This window comes from Cladophialophora carrionii, assembly GCF_000365165.1.
Source record: "Cladophialophora carrionii CBS 160.54 unplaced genomic scaffold supercont1.9, whole genome shotgun sequence".
NCBI classification, from domain to species: domain Eukaryota; kingdom Fungi; phylum Ascomycota; class Eurotiomycetes; order Chaetothyriales; family Herpotrichiellaceae; genus Cladophialophora; species Cladophialophora carrionii.
The window spans coordinates 68,568-84,877 of NW_008481834.1; the positions used below are offsets into that span (position 1 = coordinate 68,568).

The window sequence follows — 16,310 nt, forward strand, 5'->3', positions numbered from 1 at the left end:
GCTCAGCAAGAAGGAGGAAAGCTGGTGGAAACAGAAAAGAAGGGGATGCAAATGAAACGACAAGAACCTCAGAGTTATACCTCTGCCAGCAGAGCCGGTGGATGGAGAAGCTCCTTCGAGGGGCAAAGAGCACGAGTTGTGATCAGGATAGCAGAACGGGTTGGCACGTTTCATCGTGGTCGTTTGTGTGATGGTGATCCTGGTCGATATCTGTCCAGGTCGGGCTCTGTCTCTGTAAAAAGGCCGTCATTTCAAGGCCACCACAGACCAAAGGCTCGCCAACAGCAGGTATACCGTGTAATGGTAGCGTTCTCTTACCGGTTCCTGACCGGACCTGGGCAAACTTGGCCATCCTTGGTGCTGGCTCGGGCTGAGACTGGTTCAGGATGCCAAAAAGGAGACAGTGGAGTGATAGGCGAGGGTTGCCCCCGGTCCGACTGTGGATTCGCAACGAGGCTACCGTTGCAGGGCCTTGTGCACCCGAAGCCAGTCAGCATCCAGAGTGGCAAAGACTGGGGTTTGAAACGGCCAACTAGGGGCGGCAATGCAGGGGAAAGTCCACAACAGCAGTCCGAAGGGCCAGCGATGCCGTTGATTCTCGATAAGCGTTGGCTTGGCCACGCTACTGTCAAGGAAACACGCCCGACTGTGCGTGCCTTGCAGAATTCAGAGCCAAGTTCCAGAGAGTCGGAGATTCTGCCATCTGGGTGAGAATCCTTCGGAAGAGAGTTTCGGGCCGATAGTATACAATTGATGCGTCCGGCAAGCATCTTTTGCTGTGCGTGGTGTCGGCATTGTGAAGCTGAAGAGTGCAGAAAGAAGAGCCATGGAAACAGCTTCAGCCTGCAGGCGACCTGGAGGCTTGACTTGTCTCGCTCTTTCCCCACCACAACGACACGTCACCTGCAGCCACCTTGAAGCAGCCTGTGTAAGTTTGTCAGGAGCCGTTGAGGAGCAAGTGAGCAGCAGGTCAAATGCGGGTCAGGAGGCAGCGTGGATGCAATTCCTAGGATTTGTATCTCATCCTCGCCATCTCCACCGAATCACTTCCTAGCCACCAAGCCACCATCTCGTCGCCGTCGCCTTGAAACAGGACTCCGGCAATCCGCAGTGTGTCATAAATTTTATCCCAGAACGGAGTCCACGGACATCCAAACGCTTACGTAGCGAGATCAAGGATATTCACAGTACGGAGTATGCTTGAGAAGTTGATTCTCGTGGTCATCTTCCAGATCAAACTAGCACCGTCAGATAATTCCGCATGTCCGATTCACGAATGTCATGCAGAAGCGAAAGCATGGATTCGGCGGACGAGGTTCTTTCTGAACCCAGCTTCAAGAGGCATAAATGCATATGCTGGTCTAACTAGGACTTCCTGTCGCGGCCTCGCATCACCGCCATCACATCATTGACATTGTCTTTGTCACCCTTGCGTTTCTTCGGCCCACGTTTTCGTCCACTCTTCTTCGATGACCCTTCACCATCCTCCCACACAGACCCATCTTCATCCTCGTCATCTCCGAATCGGCTCTCCCCGAAACCAAGGTCCAGGTCCGCAGCATCTGCCCGGTTCTGTTCTTTGAGCCGCTCCAGCAATTGCTGCTGCTTGGCCACTCGGGTGGGATCTGAGTCAAGGGCTTGATTACTGCCGGAGTCGTCGTGCCTCTTCAGGCCCGCTGCCCGTTTGAGGGCAGAAAGGAGCGTGGGGTCTTTCAAGATCGGATTGGTGCGGTCCTCAGCCTCCCCTTCTTGACCGCTTGTCGCAAAGTAATTTCGTGGCTTGCTAGTCGTCGACGCGGTGTCCTTCTCCGCCCTTGCTGCTGGTTTCGACTTGTCGTGGTCCTCGTCCTCGGAATCACTATTGATTCCAGCAAGGGGGTTGTAATCAGAGACTCCCTGGAAGATGTCGTCGTCTTCATCTTCGGCTTCGGCTTGGGTCGAGAGCACTTGTTGCTTCGCGACAAATTCAGCCGGCACTTCCATTCCAAGAGGTTGTTTCTGTGCGCTGTCCGGAGTGTCCTCCTCCACGTCTATCCATCTAGTTTTTCTCTTCGTCGTGCCGTCCTTGTTCGTAATGAGCAAGACTTCCCGACGCCGCCCATTGACCACCTCGGTGAATTTCCTCTTGTTCGGTTTGTCCGAGGTCACCTTTTTGAAGCGGTTACCAAGCACTGGCTCGGGAGGAACGCCCTGTTGCTTTTGTGCTCGACTCTCCTTCAGCCGCCGCAAAATCTCATCGCGCGTCATGGGCTGGTCCTCCTCCATGCCGGCATCGTCTTGCTGCTTTCCTAAGCTGTGATCCACGGCCTGAACCTCCTTCTCAAGCAGATGATCGAGCTCTTCGTCAACATCCACCTTGGCTTTCTCTTCGTTCTCCTCTGGTTGCGGAGCGCTATTCAGATCATCTCCACGTCGAACCCTGTCCAGCAATTTCCAGTCCAGACCTTTGACTAAATGAGTGCTGCTGAGATCTCCTCCAATGCCAATCTCGCTCTTGAGGTGCTCAAACGTAGCTTCATCAATCTGTTGTAGTTTGTACATCTCCTCCAGAGCCTTCAATCGCTTCTGTTTGTCATCCGTTGTCTCGGCATCGTCTGCACCCTCCCTCCGAGCAAGCGTGCGATCCTCGTAGCCCGAACCCAGTTTCGTGCCTTTGGGTGCGCTCGATTTGAACTTCTTCTTCGGCGGTTGCCCATCGTGCTCCTTCCGGTAGTCTGCGACCTGCTGTGCGAACATTCTGGAGGCGCTGTGGCCGGCTATCGAGCGAGGTGTCATGGGAATTGATGCGCGGCTTCTGGAACCAAGTGCGGGCTTCTTGAAGCCTGGCGGGGAGGCCGCCGCACCTTGCGCGCTTGCATTTTCGTTGCTTTGTAGGAGTGTTCGGAACTGAGAGTTGTCCATTTTGGACCTGAGTCAGTTTATCACTCGAAGGGGACCGTAAAGACAGTCATGGGCTCTTTGGCTGCGCAGACGTGAAACGTGACGCGGAGTGTCGGCGACTTTTCGCTTAGGGCCGAGGTGCCTCTATCAATGGCAAACAACTTTGTCTCCGTCAATCAGTTTTGAATTCGGTCTCACAGCTTGTATGGCATCAGAAACACTGTTCACACCTAGAGCAATCGCGATGGGAAAGAAAAGAAAGCGAGTCGAGCGGGTAGAGGCAACAATTGAGCCTGCTCCCAAAAAGCAGAATTCCTCGACCGATCTGCCGCCCGGAGTACATCATTATCAGTCGATCGAAGAGGTTCCATGGGACATCCAAAAGTAAGAACTCGCGTCCCCAATACTCGGGTGCGCTAATACATGATAGATACTGGAATCAAGGATATTCGATCTTTTCCAAATACGATGATGGGATCTGGATGACCGACGACTCGTGGTACGAAGTTACGCACGAGTCCGTCGCTAAGTACGTCTTCGTCAACTTCCAGACTCTAGCATGTGCTTTCTGACCCCCTCAAGCACGATTGCACAGCATGTGGCAGAAGCTGTACCACCAGGCAGACCGATCATCTTCGATGTAATGTGTGGAGTGGGTGGAAACACCATCGCTTTTGCACTCTCCGGAAAGTGGAAGCGAGTGTATGCCATTGAGAAAGATGAAGCGACCCTCAGATGCGCCCAGCACAATGCAGAGATCTACGGCGTTGCTGATCGGATTACCTGGTTGAAAGGCGACTGCTTGAAGCTTCTCGGGCTCGATGGCGGCGAAATGGACGAGCAGGCGAGAAGTTTCAATACTCTGGCAAGCAAGCTGGGCGTTATTTTTGCCAGTCCGCCCTGGGGAGGTCAGCTGCCTCGATATCGACTGAGAATTTCGCTGACATGTTGAGATAGGTCCTGGCTATCGAGACGCGGAAGTCTTTGATCTCGAATTAATGCAACCCTATTCGTTCAGCTACCTGTACGAGGCTTTCAAGAAGCTATCGCCGAGTGTAGCCCTCTACTTGCCGAGAACAAGCGATCTGAGACAAATCGCAAAGCTGGTTGGCGAGGACAAGAAGACTCAGATTGTACATTATTGCACTAGGGGAAGCAGCCGCGCCTTATGTGCGTATTTGGGAGACTGGAGTCCGCTCAAGCTGGGAAATCTCTGATGACGGGTTGTTCACCTGTCTATTTGCTATAGCGTTGGGCTTATGATACCCTGTTAATGAATGGAATGACATGACCAGAGATTTTATTTAAAGCGAGAGTACCATTTCCGGCCCCCAGCGGCAAGGCTGCACAAGGCTGTGCCGCGTGTCATGCCGGTCCCGAATTGCACTAAAGCGCGAGTCAAGCGCCTGCGATTGCTGCCTCCTCCGAATTTGAACCTGATCTGTATCTGGCAACTTTCCTCCCGGCACGATTACACAAGCGCAACACTTCGTTGTTGAACGCGTTAGACATCACCAAACCTTGACCGGATGACGCGAATTCCCAAGATCACTGCCAGGGTCTGATTGCGATGCGTGGTCAGAGTGATCAACAACTCAGTCCTGCGGGGTGATCGCAGGCGACCTTTTACCTCCACCTTACTCTTCCTTCAAAGACCGCCGCCATGGCTACCGACATCTACCAGCAGGCTAATGGCCTCGACGATCTCTTCGATAACGACGATGAGGACATGAGAGAACTGGCAGATATGGCGGACATGGCGGATATGGCGGAGTTGGCAGACGCGACAGCTAACACACCTTTTGACCAAAGTTTCAACGTCCCCGCCGATGGCAACGATGAGTTGAGTGCGCTATTAAACGAAGGCGGTGCGGAAGGGTTTAACCTAGACGAGCTGAATGAAAGAGAACTGGAACAAGGGGAAAAGGCGGATGATGCGGTCGACTACGAAGACATCGGTGATGATGAGTTGCTACCGGACGAAGAACCTGCCCAAGACCCTCGAGTAGACATACCGACTGACTTGCTGCCTGGTATCGGAGAGAGCGCCCTCGATGGTCTCGATGACGACGATGATCTCTTCGGCCCTTCCAGTCCCATCCTGACCAGCGCTCCTCCGCCCGTGACCGCTGCTTCAAAGCCACCTGATAAACCACTGAGAGATGGAGATCAAGAGTCAGATCTCGCTTCGGACCACGGGGAGGATGTCACACAAGATCTCTCTATGCTCGAGCCGGATCTGGACGAGATAGAAGATGCCCAGTATAGGATTCAATTGGCACTGTTCGCACAATCAGGAAAGGGCTTCGCTCCCACGACTGCGCAGGAGAACATCGACGAGTGGCTGAAGCTCGAATTTCCTGACTTCAGGCGCGACGAGGCACCCTACTTCAACAAACTCTTCCCCCCGAGACCGTTCAAATGGCAGGGCAAAACGCCCCTGAAGCCTCCGAGACAAGTCCGGCCCACCAAAGTCAACCTAGAAATTGAGCAAGATCAGAAGGTGGCCTTCAACTCAATAGTGCCAATTTCTGCACCAGAAGTGGCAACTGACTTTGTGAGAACTCGGGAGCATGCGGCTGTCCAGGAAGTGGAGGAGTCTTCGGACGAGTCCGATCCAGACGAACCCCTACCGAATGGTCTCTCCACGCAAGACCTGGAGTTTATGTGCACGGACTTTGATACCTTGTCTCATCTCGCGCTCTCGGAAGACGAAGTGGTTGAGATCAGACCACGGATCGTCGAAGCCGATGAAGATATGTTTGATTTCGACGAGTTCAACGACTTCGAACAGCCTCGTAAGAAGCGCCGACTCGGCCTAGATCCTCAAGACATTGTCACGATTCATCAGATCGACGTACCGTCACTTGACGACCCTGAGAAACTTACACAGAGACTCGCTGCCAAGGTTATCCTGGATTTGAATGATACGGGTCTGCTGGTCGAAGAAGTTGATCTTGAAGCCGCTCGGGCCAAGGCTCGTCCAGGCGACAAGACGACTACTGTCAAGACACTGAAGGACCGCCTGCAACAGCGCTTCAAGACTTCGAACGATGCTGAATATGACCTTCTTAAGCAGAATCATCAACACAAAGTTCGAGGCCAGCTCACCAATTTGACCATCGAGCACTCGCTGCCTGCCATCCGTCTCCAGTACCCATATTTCCAGGTGCGTCTGTCGTTGCAAGAACTGCGCAATTTTCACCGCAAAAGAATGCATTTCAGACACCCGATTACATTCCGACAACCCGTCAAAATCAAGAGGAAGCACCAAAAGAACCGATCGGCGAAGGAACTCTATCCAACGACGAAAGAAATCTCCTTAGCTGATAACTCCTCGACGATACTGCTCGAATACTCAGAAGAACACCCTCTGATGATGTCCCAAGCTGGGATGGGCAACAAGATCATCAACTACTATCGCAAGAAGTCGAAAGATGACAATTTCCGGCCCAAGCATGACATCGGCGAGACGTCAGTGTTGTTACCCGAGGACAAGTCCCCATTCCACATCTTCGGCCACATTGATCCGGGCGAGACCATGACTGCACTCTATAATTCAATGTACAGGGCACCAATTTTTTCTCAAGACCCCAACCCCACAGACTTCTTGGTCATCAGAGAGAGCACCGGCGTACACGGTCAAACTCACTACTTGCGTAACCTGGAGAATGTTTACGTGGTGGGGCAGGAACTGCCTTCAGTCACCATTCCCGGGACACACTCTCGCATGGTGACCACCGCCGCCAAGAATCGTCTCAAAGCCATCTCGTACCGTATCGCCCGCAAGAAGAAGAGCCAACGAATCCGCGTGGAGGAGGTGACCAAGCATTTCCCAGATACTACAGACATGCAGAACCGGCAGAAAATGAAAGAGTTCATGGTCTTCAACAAAGAACACAAGGAGTGGGAGATGCGGCCGGGTGATAAAATACCCACCGAAGATCAAATCCAAGCCTTGATCCGACCAGAGGACATTTGTCTGCTGGAGTCAATGCAAGTTGGTGCCCAATACCTCCAAGATGCTGGCTACGCCGACGTCGATGACGAAGATGATACCAAAGAGAATGAGGCCGACAGTATCGAGCAACAACTTGCGCCGTGGAGAACGACGAAAAACTTCATGCAGGCCACCCAAGGCAAAGCTATGCTGAAGTTGTTCGGTGAAGGCGATCCATCAGGCCGTGGAGAGGCGTTCTCATTCATCAAGACCAGTATGAAGGGTGGATTCAGGCCGATCGGCGGCTCTGCTATGGATGCCATCGCTCTGAAGAAGGAACTGGGCGGGCACAGCTACAACGTTGCCCGCCAGCAGAAATCATACGAAGAGTCCATCCGTGGGATTTGGGAGAAGCAAAAGGCCAGCCTTGGATCCAAGATTGAGCCGTCGGATCTGGATATGGATGGCGATGTCGACGCACAAGAAGACAAGCATGCCAATGGTCGATCAAACATCAGAGCTACTTCAGTTTCCGGAACGCAGACACCGTCCATGTCGCGGCGCGGTCGTGACGATGAGACGGCCACGTCGTTCAGCAGACGCAGCGTGGGTAGTCAGACCCAGAAAGTGCTGCGGATTGTTCGTCAAGTCAAGACGAAGGATGGTGAAACGGTCGAGCAAGAGTACATTGAGACTGACCCTGCCGTCATCAAGAAGTACATGAAGATCAAGGAGGCGGAAGAGATTGAAAATACAAGGTTTGCTCGCGCCCATATGGTTTCAATCGAATGCTTACATTACACTAGTATCATGGACATCGCGCCGACAGGTGACGCTGAGCAGGATGCTCGTAATCGGAAACGGCAAGAAGAACTCCTACCACGACAGCAGCTCGTACGTCTGCTAACACTTCGGCAGAATCGAAGAAGCCCTCGCGCAACTCGAGAAGAACAAGGCCCGCCGCCAAAAGCGAAACAAGAACAAAGAAGCCGCCCTGGGAGGAGCCACTTCCCCAGGTGGCACCGCGATGTCTCCCGACGCCGATGGCTCCTTCACTGGCGGTGGAAAGAATACACAACCCACCCAGAGGAAGTGTGCAAACTGTGGCCAGGTGGGACATATCAAGACCAACAAAAAGTCAGTCAAGTCCAATGCATTATGCAAACATTGTGATCTCCCCTTTGACCGCAAGGTCGGATCGCTGTTGATACAGACGCCTGATTTCTCGAGTCGATAAGGCGCCATCTGCCCTTCATCCCATGGCTCGAGAAGTATGGCGCAAACTCGACATCATTTCTGGTCGAGGAGCCCCTTGTATTTTGTCTGATTACTGTCCGACTCGAGGACAAGTGTCCGAGTGACCACTGCTTGCTTCTCCATGCGAGCACATCCCGTGGCTCGTTGTGCAGAAGCAATGATGGTACAAAGAACGATCGCCCCCATCGAAGTCCGTCCGCTCATTGCAACCTCCCAATATCCTACCGCCATGCCTAGCATCCTTTGTGCTCCTGAAGTTAATGGACCAGATTGCTGACAATATCTCTTGAAGATTATGTCCTCTCCTCAACGGGACAATCAAGCAGGAGGACGCGTTCAACAACGCTGCCTTTATGAACGCGCCTCCGGGGCATTGAGAGAAACAGACCCTGTTTGTTTCTGGCACGAGTTTGGGCGGCAGGGCGGCATGTTCTCAGGACTCGAGGCGAGTGCTACTGTGACTGGGGACCGGTCTTTTGGCATCGGCATCGGCATCGGCATCAACATCAGCATCAGCGGAGAATTTCATCGCATCATGCATACATTGGGCGGGACACATTTGTTGCATAGCGTGGTCTCACGGGAGCAAAAAGCAGAGGCAGAGGCAGAAGCTAGCCGGCTAGCTAGCTACTGTAGCTACCTAGTTACTGTGGCCGTCTTTCAAGCCCGACAGAAGGCACGGCACGGCAACGGCAACAGCAACAGCGATCGTGCCTCGTGCCACATGCCACCCGTACTAATATCATCATTCACATCAACATCTTGGGATGAACATGGTCCACCTGCTTACGGTGCAGTCTCTTTCTCTAGCCTTGCTAGTTGCAGGGATGAGAGTAGAGCTAGTGATCGGAAATATATCTCCCTTGTCTTCACTACTGTACGTGGCCGGAATACACAGACTCCTTGAATAATCATTATGGTTTCATTAGACCTCGTCACGGATTTCTGTCCCGTTTCCTACCTACCTACCTAGGCCATCCCACGCCAAGTTTAATCTTTGTCCTGTACAACACAATACAAATATAAGTACATTCTCGAGGGAGTTCAAAACCCCAGGCTCAATTCCAAGCTGCTCTTTGAATCCCTTCACTGCCTCTTCGGTCCTTGTTCGGGGACCATGAGACAGCCGGGCAGTCGCCGTATCCGAGCGAGTATGGTACGATATCGATTATAACGCTCGAGGGTCAGAGGTCAGCAGAGGAGAATTGAGTCCATATTCTGTTCTACGGCGACAGCGACAGCGACAGTCGTATCCGCGCCCAACGCCGCGGTCGTGAAATCTCTGGTCTCTGGCCACTACAGCCAGTTCCATTCCGGCGCATCCCTCCTGCAGGAGTGCCGGGTGCTCGCTTTCAGTGGCCCGTCGAGACCTTTCATTTCAAGGTAGGCCGCCGACCTGGACGTTTTGGGCGGGCTTGGCTGGGTTGACTGTCCTCAATTCATGGCTCACTTTATGGGAGGAATGATGCGCGCCTTCCCCGTAGTCGTGCGCGACCTTCTGTAACCATGTTTGGGGCCGGTTCTGTCAGACGGAGGCACTGAGGTTCGGCCGGCTGTGTGAGCGCCGATTGGTTCGGAGAGTCAAAGGTTGCCAAATTTGGCCCTGTCCTTGCTGGCCGACACACAAAGTCGGGCGAATTCTGGGCATGGCCATTGCGATGCGATATAATGTATCGTGTTCAGACCTCCCTGAAGCTTCCTTGGACAGGCTTTCTTCCTACCTGCAGGAAACTTGGAGGTCGGATGTCACGTGGCGATGCTTCTGATGGTGGATATAGTGCTTGCGGTTGGGCTGTTGGGCCAGGATTATACGGCATGGGCATGCTGAGTCTGTTGGACTCCGACATGTAGTCTTGCTGTGATGGCTCGTACCGTGTGCTGCTTGGAGCGTAAGAGTCTTGGTAGCTGGGTTGGCGCTGCGGTAGGTGCTGTTGTTGACCGTGATTATAAGCGTTAGGGCCCGGCATGGCTGCGCCGGCGCCGCCAAACTGACTGCCGGCAAGGGACGGAGCACTGGAGTTCGAACGATAAGTGGGAGGTGGGCTCAGAGGGACGGCCTGGAAGCCGTGAGTTTCGTTATGGCTGAGTAATCTTTGGTCGCCCAGGTCGGAGTTGTAAGCGTGGTTCATGCCCGAGTCGTTGTGTAAGTATTCTGACTGGGTCGGGTTCGGTGAGACCGCAGGGTTGGGGACGCTGTTGTAGCCCCCTCTCATCCTTTGCGGCTGCGAGTCTAGCCTGCCCATCTCGAGGTCACCGTTCTTAGCCTCGGGCGGTGCACTGGTGTCCTCGACTCGCCTCTTCACAGCGGTATCCCAGCTTGGCATGTGCGGGAGACTGTCTTCGTTGACCATTCTCTTGCTACTCGGGTCGTCAAAGGTCGCAAACTGTGGGGCGCTGGGATTGCCAACGCCACCATAGACCATCGGGCTCGGGGCTGGCTGGTATCCCTGGTAGGGAGTAGGAGGCATGCGACTATAGTCGTCTGTGTATTTCGAAGGACGGTCCCGACTTCGACCCCCTCCCTTACAGCAACCTCCGCAGCAGCTTCCGCAGCAGGTAAAGCAGCTCACACAACAGGAACACAGCTCAACGCCGCAGCAAATGCATCGAGCAACGCAGAAGAGGACGGAGAACAGGATTAGACAACCGACGATGATTGCGACAATGACAGGCCATCTTGAGACAGTCAGAGCATTTCCCATGCAGTCGGGTATTTCGCCACATACTTGCAGTAGTCCTTGTCCATGCACTTGTCCCAGCTAGATAATGTGTCTTTGGCGTCGGACACCACGTCACGCCTGTAGAGATAGGATGCCATGCTGAGCGGTGGAAAGGTGGAATATCGTCGGCGGTGAGCGAGGGTCGCCAATGTCCAGGTGTACGTATCCGAGTGCAAAGACGTTCAACGGTGAATTCTAAAACGTATTGTTCGCGAGTCCCCTAGACCAGCTGGTGGACAGTGCTGTGGCGATGAATGAATGCAATTACCGACAACGTGACGTGACCACAGGACGTGGTGCTACAGGGTCGATTGAGCGTGAGGGCAATGCGCATGTAATTAGAGAAAGACGTGTGAAGGAAAGGACCGAACGACAAAGAATGAGACTCGCCGATGTCCTGTACGGAGAGTGCTATGAAAAGAACCTGAAGTGAGCATGAGGGACGAGGCACGTCTAACCAGGAGGCGGAGCAAGGCCACGGGGAGTTAAGGGCTGGGGGGGCCGGTGCCTATAAGGCCAATCACACCTCTCGGGCGGCGCTGTGGCGGATACTTGCATGCGATCGGACTCCTGAGATGCATCTCCAGGCCAGCTGAAACACGCCGCCACCCATCCGAACCAGCCACCAAACAGGGATCCATATCCGCGGCGGGAGCTGCCCAAATACGTACGAGGTACGAGTATCCTCCGTCTGGCTGTTCGCATGGCTTGCATGGAGCTACTTGAGGTATTTCCCAATGCTTCCATTCTGTCATGTCGCCTGGAAGAGTTTGAGCCTGGCTCGGTAGGGCAGTTTGGAATGAGCAGAGCGAGAAAGTAACAAACATTCGAGATAGGAATACGCTGGGTTGCGGTTGTGTTGCAGTGCTAATTACTTTCATACTCATGGCAATAAATATATTCATGCGGCTTTTCCTTGCGCCATGTTTCCAAAGCCTGACCAAATCTACGGTCACCGTCGTTATCGTACAACCGTCCCAACCCTGCACCCACCAACTCGAACATTCGACCGAATCTCTTTATCGCATCAGCTGACTCCCAGTCACGACAGTGGACATATTTCTATCTCCCTGCAATTGATCCTAATCATTTCTTCGCTGGAGGAGGACCTTCTGGCGCTGAATAAACTGGCGAGCCACCACCAGCGTAGGTATTTTGCGGTGGTTGCATCTCGTGGTCGGTCTGTCTTCCACCGAAGTATCCTTGGTTTTGCCCGTAGTAGCCTCCCGCATTCTGTTGGTTGTATGCCGGAGGGGGTTGATAGGATTGTTGCGTCTGTTGGTAGTTCGGGTTGTATTGAGGAGCGTTGTGGCCGAAAGGAGTTCGTCCAGCCCAACCCGTGCCGTACAATGGCTGTCTACCAAGGCGGCGTCGTCGGCGAGAGCTGAAGAAGCTGCGTTCCGAGTCAGTGTCACGCGGTCTCTTGCAGGTGTCGCAAAACTCACCTGAAGAGGAAGAAGATGAGGAATGCGCCGAAGATGATTATGCCAAGGGCAACCCATCTACCCCAATCGTACCAGGCACTGTTACACCGATAGGCGCGGTTACCATCGTAGCATCTGGCCATAGCGAAGAAAGAATGTTAGTAGGAATGATCTAACTTGGTGTGACTTGGACTGGGAGGTGGAAGGGTGACGTGTAGAATATAAATGATTCGGGGGAACTGACACGTCGCCGCCGTAGTATTGTCTTGCGAAAAGCGTGGGACTCATAACTGCTCGGTGTGGTGTTGCGTATTCAGCAGCCACGCCTCAAAGTGTGAGAGGATGACGGTGATGTCAATACGCTGGAGGTGCCTTCCCTTGGGTCTCTCTCGCCGCGGTGGTTGGCCGATGAGCCTCAGGCGCAATCGAGTGTTAGACAAATCAACAACGAGGCTCAGATGGGTTTGAGAGCAGGAGTTTGGGATTAAGTTGTTGATGATGAGATCGCGGGTGACTGAGTTTAGATAGATGTCGCAAGAAAGAAGGCAGCGAGAAAATGCATGATGCTTCACAAGTACTCGTAGGCGCAGCCAACACAATCAACGACGCCATGGTGCCGAAGCCTGCAGAAGCATCCCTCTAGCGCCTTGACGGTGGCGCAGTGTCTACTTCATCATTGGCCGATGACGCCTCGAGCCAACTCTCCTGGGATCTGGCAGACAGGCGTCACCTGTATCCACTCGGCAGCTATTTGGCATCGTATCTGCGCTTCGAACCTTGCATGGGTGCTCGGGATGCATTCTGCACATACAATGGTGGCAGGAGCAGCATTCGTGGACCGCCCGTCGACATAACTGTCATGCTTTGGAGAGAGATGAGCGAAACAATCTGACTGTCCAGGCACTCAGGCCCGCGTATCCATCACAGCTTGGCAGCTCCAGTAGCAGAGCTTGGCTACGCGTCATTCCGGGCTGTGGTTCGATGGCACGGATTTGGCGGCGCCGTGATGGATGTCAGGCGAAGGCGTCTCTTGGTCTCGTGCTCGCCACCTGAGTTGCAGGCGCTCGCAGGGTTACTGGAATTGCTCTTTCTTCGCGGGAACCACCCGCAGCTATCGAAGCAACATGGAACGTTCTTTGGCGAGATGCTTCCAGATATGGCTTCGGCAATCATTTTGCCTAGCCAGATAGAACAATTGGGCCAGCGATGGTCCAGCTGAAGATGCCGATGCGTATGCGTGTTCATGCCAGTTCTGTAGTCCAACATTACGCCAGTTGCTGAAAAACCGCTTGCTGTCGACCCCCATAGCCGTGCTGTGGTTCCCATAACAATGCCGCCCAACAGAAACAATATCCACGAAAACCGGCGGTTCACTTCGCGGCCCTCGCTACCAGCCAGTGCAGCACCGCTTCCAGATTCGTCTCCTCCTTCGCGCTTATTCCGTAGCAACTGACCTCTCGATGCACAATCGACTTCAAGTCCAGCTGGTCAATCAGCTCGTCCACCGACAACTTGTTCGGAAGATCGGACTTGTTGCCGAGAACGAGGAGCGGGATAGCTTCGAGCGTGGGTCTTGACATGAGCGCGTGCAACTCGTCTCGCGCCACGGGGATGGCATCCTTATCGGCGGCGTCGACGACAAAGACAATGGCGTTGACCCCGCGGCAATAACGCTCCCACATCGATCGGAACCTCGGCTGGCCTCCGAGATCCCAGCATTTGATCGAGACATGACCCTTCTTCACCTCCTTCTTGTTGAACGCAACCGTGGGTACGGTGTCCACGGTGAACTCATTACCCTGTTATCATCGCGTCAGTCCCACAACGGTAGCTTCGCAAGGATGAGAGCGCGTAACTTACGGCGAGGACGCGCACCAAGCTTGTCTTGCCCGCGTTCTGCAACCCGACTATCGTCACGTCCATCTCGGTCGCCCAAAACATCCACAACAGCCAGTCCCACACCCATGTAAAGAAGCCAGCCATGTTGCAGGATTTCCAAGGGCAGCTGGCGTCTTCATGGGTCGGGAACGCTGTGATGCTGAAAGATGACAGGCGCCGTTTCTTGATTCGTGTGGTGTCGAGGATCTTTTAATCACCAGGCAAAACCATTACTCGGAGGAGACCTGAATGAAATGACCACAATGACTCGTCTCTTTTGAGGAAGCTTAAGGCGAGATGCGCCAAAATGCGGGGACAGCACGTGACATTTTTGTACATGACGTGTAAGTTGCTTGACATTTCCGCCTAGGCCCGGATATTCTTTCCTGGCACCTCCTTTGAAGTCCTCCCTCCCCTTACAAAGGCCTGAGCCACCCCCTATTGTCCCTGTTGCACAATATTCGATACATACACCCGGACAGCTAGCCACGCGATACCCTCGTACCAGTAGCTGAAAGCTGAGACGCGAATGAGGCTGTAGCCAGCTTTGGAAGAGCGATTTCTATACCCAGTATGCGAGTCAGTCATCCGTTGGCTAGCCAACGCCGGGGGTGGGAGAATTCCATCTGAGCTTGAATTACGTGCTACACTACCAGCGGATATGCTATTGTTCTCACGGCATGATTGCTCTATCTAACCTTTCCGACTGAGCACCAAGCACACATCAGACTCCGTATCAGAATCGCAAGTGCTGCTTGTCCGTCAGGGCTCCGAAGCTGTTCAGGAGCCCACCCTCGCGTCTCTTGGCAGAGAGTCCCATGAGTTGACTGGCCTTGTTTTGAAGTAGAGCGGGCTGTGGTAAAGCATTTGGAAAGAAGCACAGCACCCTGTATGTCCCGAGGAGAGCTCTGATCGCAATACAGTATCGGGGAGCATCACATGGGAACTACACATGCGGAGCAGCTTTGTTGCTGGGACAAGAGAAGCTCCAGCCGCTGCTATCGTGGTGAAACGCATGGCGGGACGCATGGCGGGACGCAAATAACGTACACGAAGAAGAGCGCACGGACGGCGCTTCTCGTCCTGTGACCGCCCACATTGACTCCCGGGAGCGACCACCCAATATGATGGGTCAGCCAAGCACAGCCTGCAGCCACGCACCAGCCAGCAACCAGTACCGATGTATGGTATTGATGGTCAGCGAACGTATCCAACTTGCAACCCCCAGCACGCGCGAAACCGAGGAAACCGAACCGTCAGCGTGCCAGGCTCAGACCATGAGGGGCCACCTACTCTCGAGTGGTGGTGAACCATAGATCATCCCCGCCCGGTCGCGAGCCAGCCGAAGCCCACGGCAGTCAAATGACCCCAAACGCACCGGCGGGTGACTGAAGAAGAGTACTTGAGGGGACTAAACCGAACCCGCAGATTCCACATGGCAGTACCGAAGTTCGACACCGCGCCATTCAGCATGCCGGTGGAAGCGCGCATGAGCATGACTAGATACGTCTTGGTGTCGAGCATCGCCTCCCTGACCTGGCACGGGAGCACCTCGTGGTACTTCAGCCCATTTGAATCTTAGATGCCGCCACACAGCAACCAGGTATTTGTACCCGGATGCGTTCGTACTCAGGCACAAACTTGGCGTTATGAGGTCTATCAGGTAAGAGCACCATAACAAAGCGCTTCGTCGAACTCGAGGACCCTTCTGCGACCGCGCTTGCGCGAGTGCATTGAGATCCTGTATTTCGCTTCTCAAGAGCCCTCGCCGAACATCATCGACGGGCTTTGAGTCGGGCCGGGTCGCCCTGTACAAGTACGGGCACTTGAGATCGATCCCTTAGATCTTTTCCGTCTCAGCCACATTGACGAAATTGGCAACCAATAGATATCTTGTTCTTTGAGGTTGATTAGTCTGCGCGTACCTGTAGCTGCACTCCAACGAGGACTAAATGAGCCATGGTCATCCCTGAAACGCACTGGGAATGAGTGGTACCGTGTGTGCTGAAATGTCGATACAGTCATCTGCTTTCGATAATGCTGCTACCTGTGATTACACGGAGCCGCCCGTCATGAGACTCCAATCTGCGTGGTTGTAGGAAAGGCGATATGAGCCAGTCAGTGACGTCCCACTGATGATGGAAGATCCACTTCGCCGGCTCTACGACGAGGTTCCTGCAGGAGCCGATGAGGTACCCGGTACAGGATAGT

General features: G+C 53.8%; 7 protein-coding genes across 7 annotated transcripts; 2 read left to right on the forward strand and 5 right to left on the reverse strand.

Moving 5' to 3' along the window:
• Window positions 1–1,365: 1,365 nt before the first annotated feature.
• G647_09103 (uncharacterized protein) lies at window positions 1,366–2,901 on the reverse strand (the record flags this gene model as incomplete). Its single annotated transcript, XM_008733408.1, has 1 exon — window positions 1,366–2,901. The coding sequence occupies one exon, from the start codon at window positions 2,899–2,901 to the stop codon at window positions 1,366–1,368; it is 1,536 nt and encodes a 511-aa protein (XP_008731630.1).
• A 223-nt stretch (window positions 2,902–3,124) lies between these two features.
• G647_09104 (uncharacterized protein) lies at window positions 3,125–4,097 on the forward strand (the record flags this gene model as incomplete). Its single annotated transcript, XM_008733409.1, has 4 exons — window positions 3,125–3,264; window positions 3,311–3,409; window positions 3,463–3,788; window positions 3,838–4,097. 4 exons carry the CDS (start codon window positions 3,125–3,127, stop codon window positions 4,095–4,097), a joined length of 825 nt encoding a protein of 274 aa, XP_008731631.1.
• Window positions 4,098–4,543: 446 nt separating this feature from the next.
• On the forward strand, window positions 4,544–7,993 carry G647_09105 (uncharacterized protein; the record flags this gene model as incomplete). The annotated part of the gene is made up of 1 exon (XM_008733410.1): window positions 4,544–7,993. The coding sequence occupies one exon, from the start codon at window positions 4,544–4,546 to the stop codon at window positions 7,991–7,993; it is 3,450 nt and encodes a 1,149-aa protein (XP_008731632.1).
• Window positions 7,994–9,756: 1,763 nt separating this feature from the next.
• On the reverse strand, window positions 9,757–10,895 carry G647_09106 (uncharacterized protein; the record flags this gene model as incomplete). Its single annotated transcript, XM_008733411.1, has 2 exons — window positions 9,757–10,753; window positions 10,804–10,895. 2 exons carry the CDS (start codon window positions 10,893–10,895, stop codon window positions 9,757–9,759), a joined length of 1,089 nt encoding a protein of 362 aa, XP_008731633.1.
• Window positions 10,896–11,883: 988 nt separating this feature from the next.
• On the reverse strand, window positions 11,884–12,364 carry G647_09107 (uncharacterized protein; the record flags this gene model as incomplete). The annotated part of the gene is made up of 2 exons (XM_008733412.1): window positions 11,884–12,190; window positions 12,243–12,364. 2 exons carry the CDS (start codon window positions 12,362–12,364, stop codon window positions 11,884–11,886), a joined length of 429 nt encoding a protein of 142 aa, XP_008731634.1.
• A 1,227-nt stretch (window positions 12,365–13,591) lies between these two features.
• Window positions 13,592–14,204, reverse strand: G647_09108 (uncharacterized protein; the record flags this gene model as incomplete). Its single annotated transcript, XM_008733413.1, has 2 exons — window positions 13,592–14,020; window positions 14,082–14,204. The coding sequence occupies 2 exons, from the start codon at window positions 14,202–14,204 to the stop codon at window positions 13,592–13,594; spliced, it is 552 nt and encodes a 183-aa protein (XP_008731635.1).
• A 675-nt stretch (window positions 14,205–14,879) lies between these two features.
• Window positions 14,880–15,198, reverse strand: G647_09109 (uncharacterized protein; the record flags this gene model as incomplete). The annotated part of the gene is made up of 2 exons (XM_008733414.1): window positions 14,880–15,085; window positions 15,150–15,198. 2 exons carry the CDS (start codon window positions 15,196–15,198, stop codon window positions 14,880–14,882), a joined length of 255 nt encoding a protein of 84 aa, XP_008731636.1.
• Window positions 15,199–16,310: the final 1,112 nt, after the last annotated feature.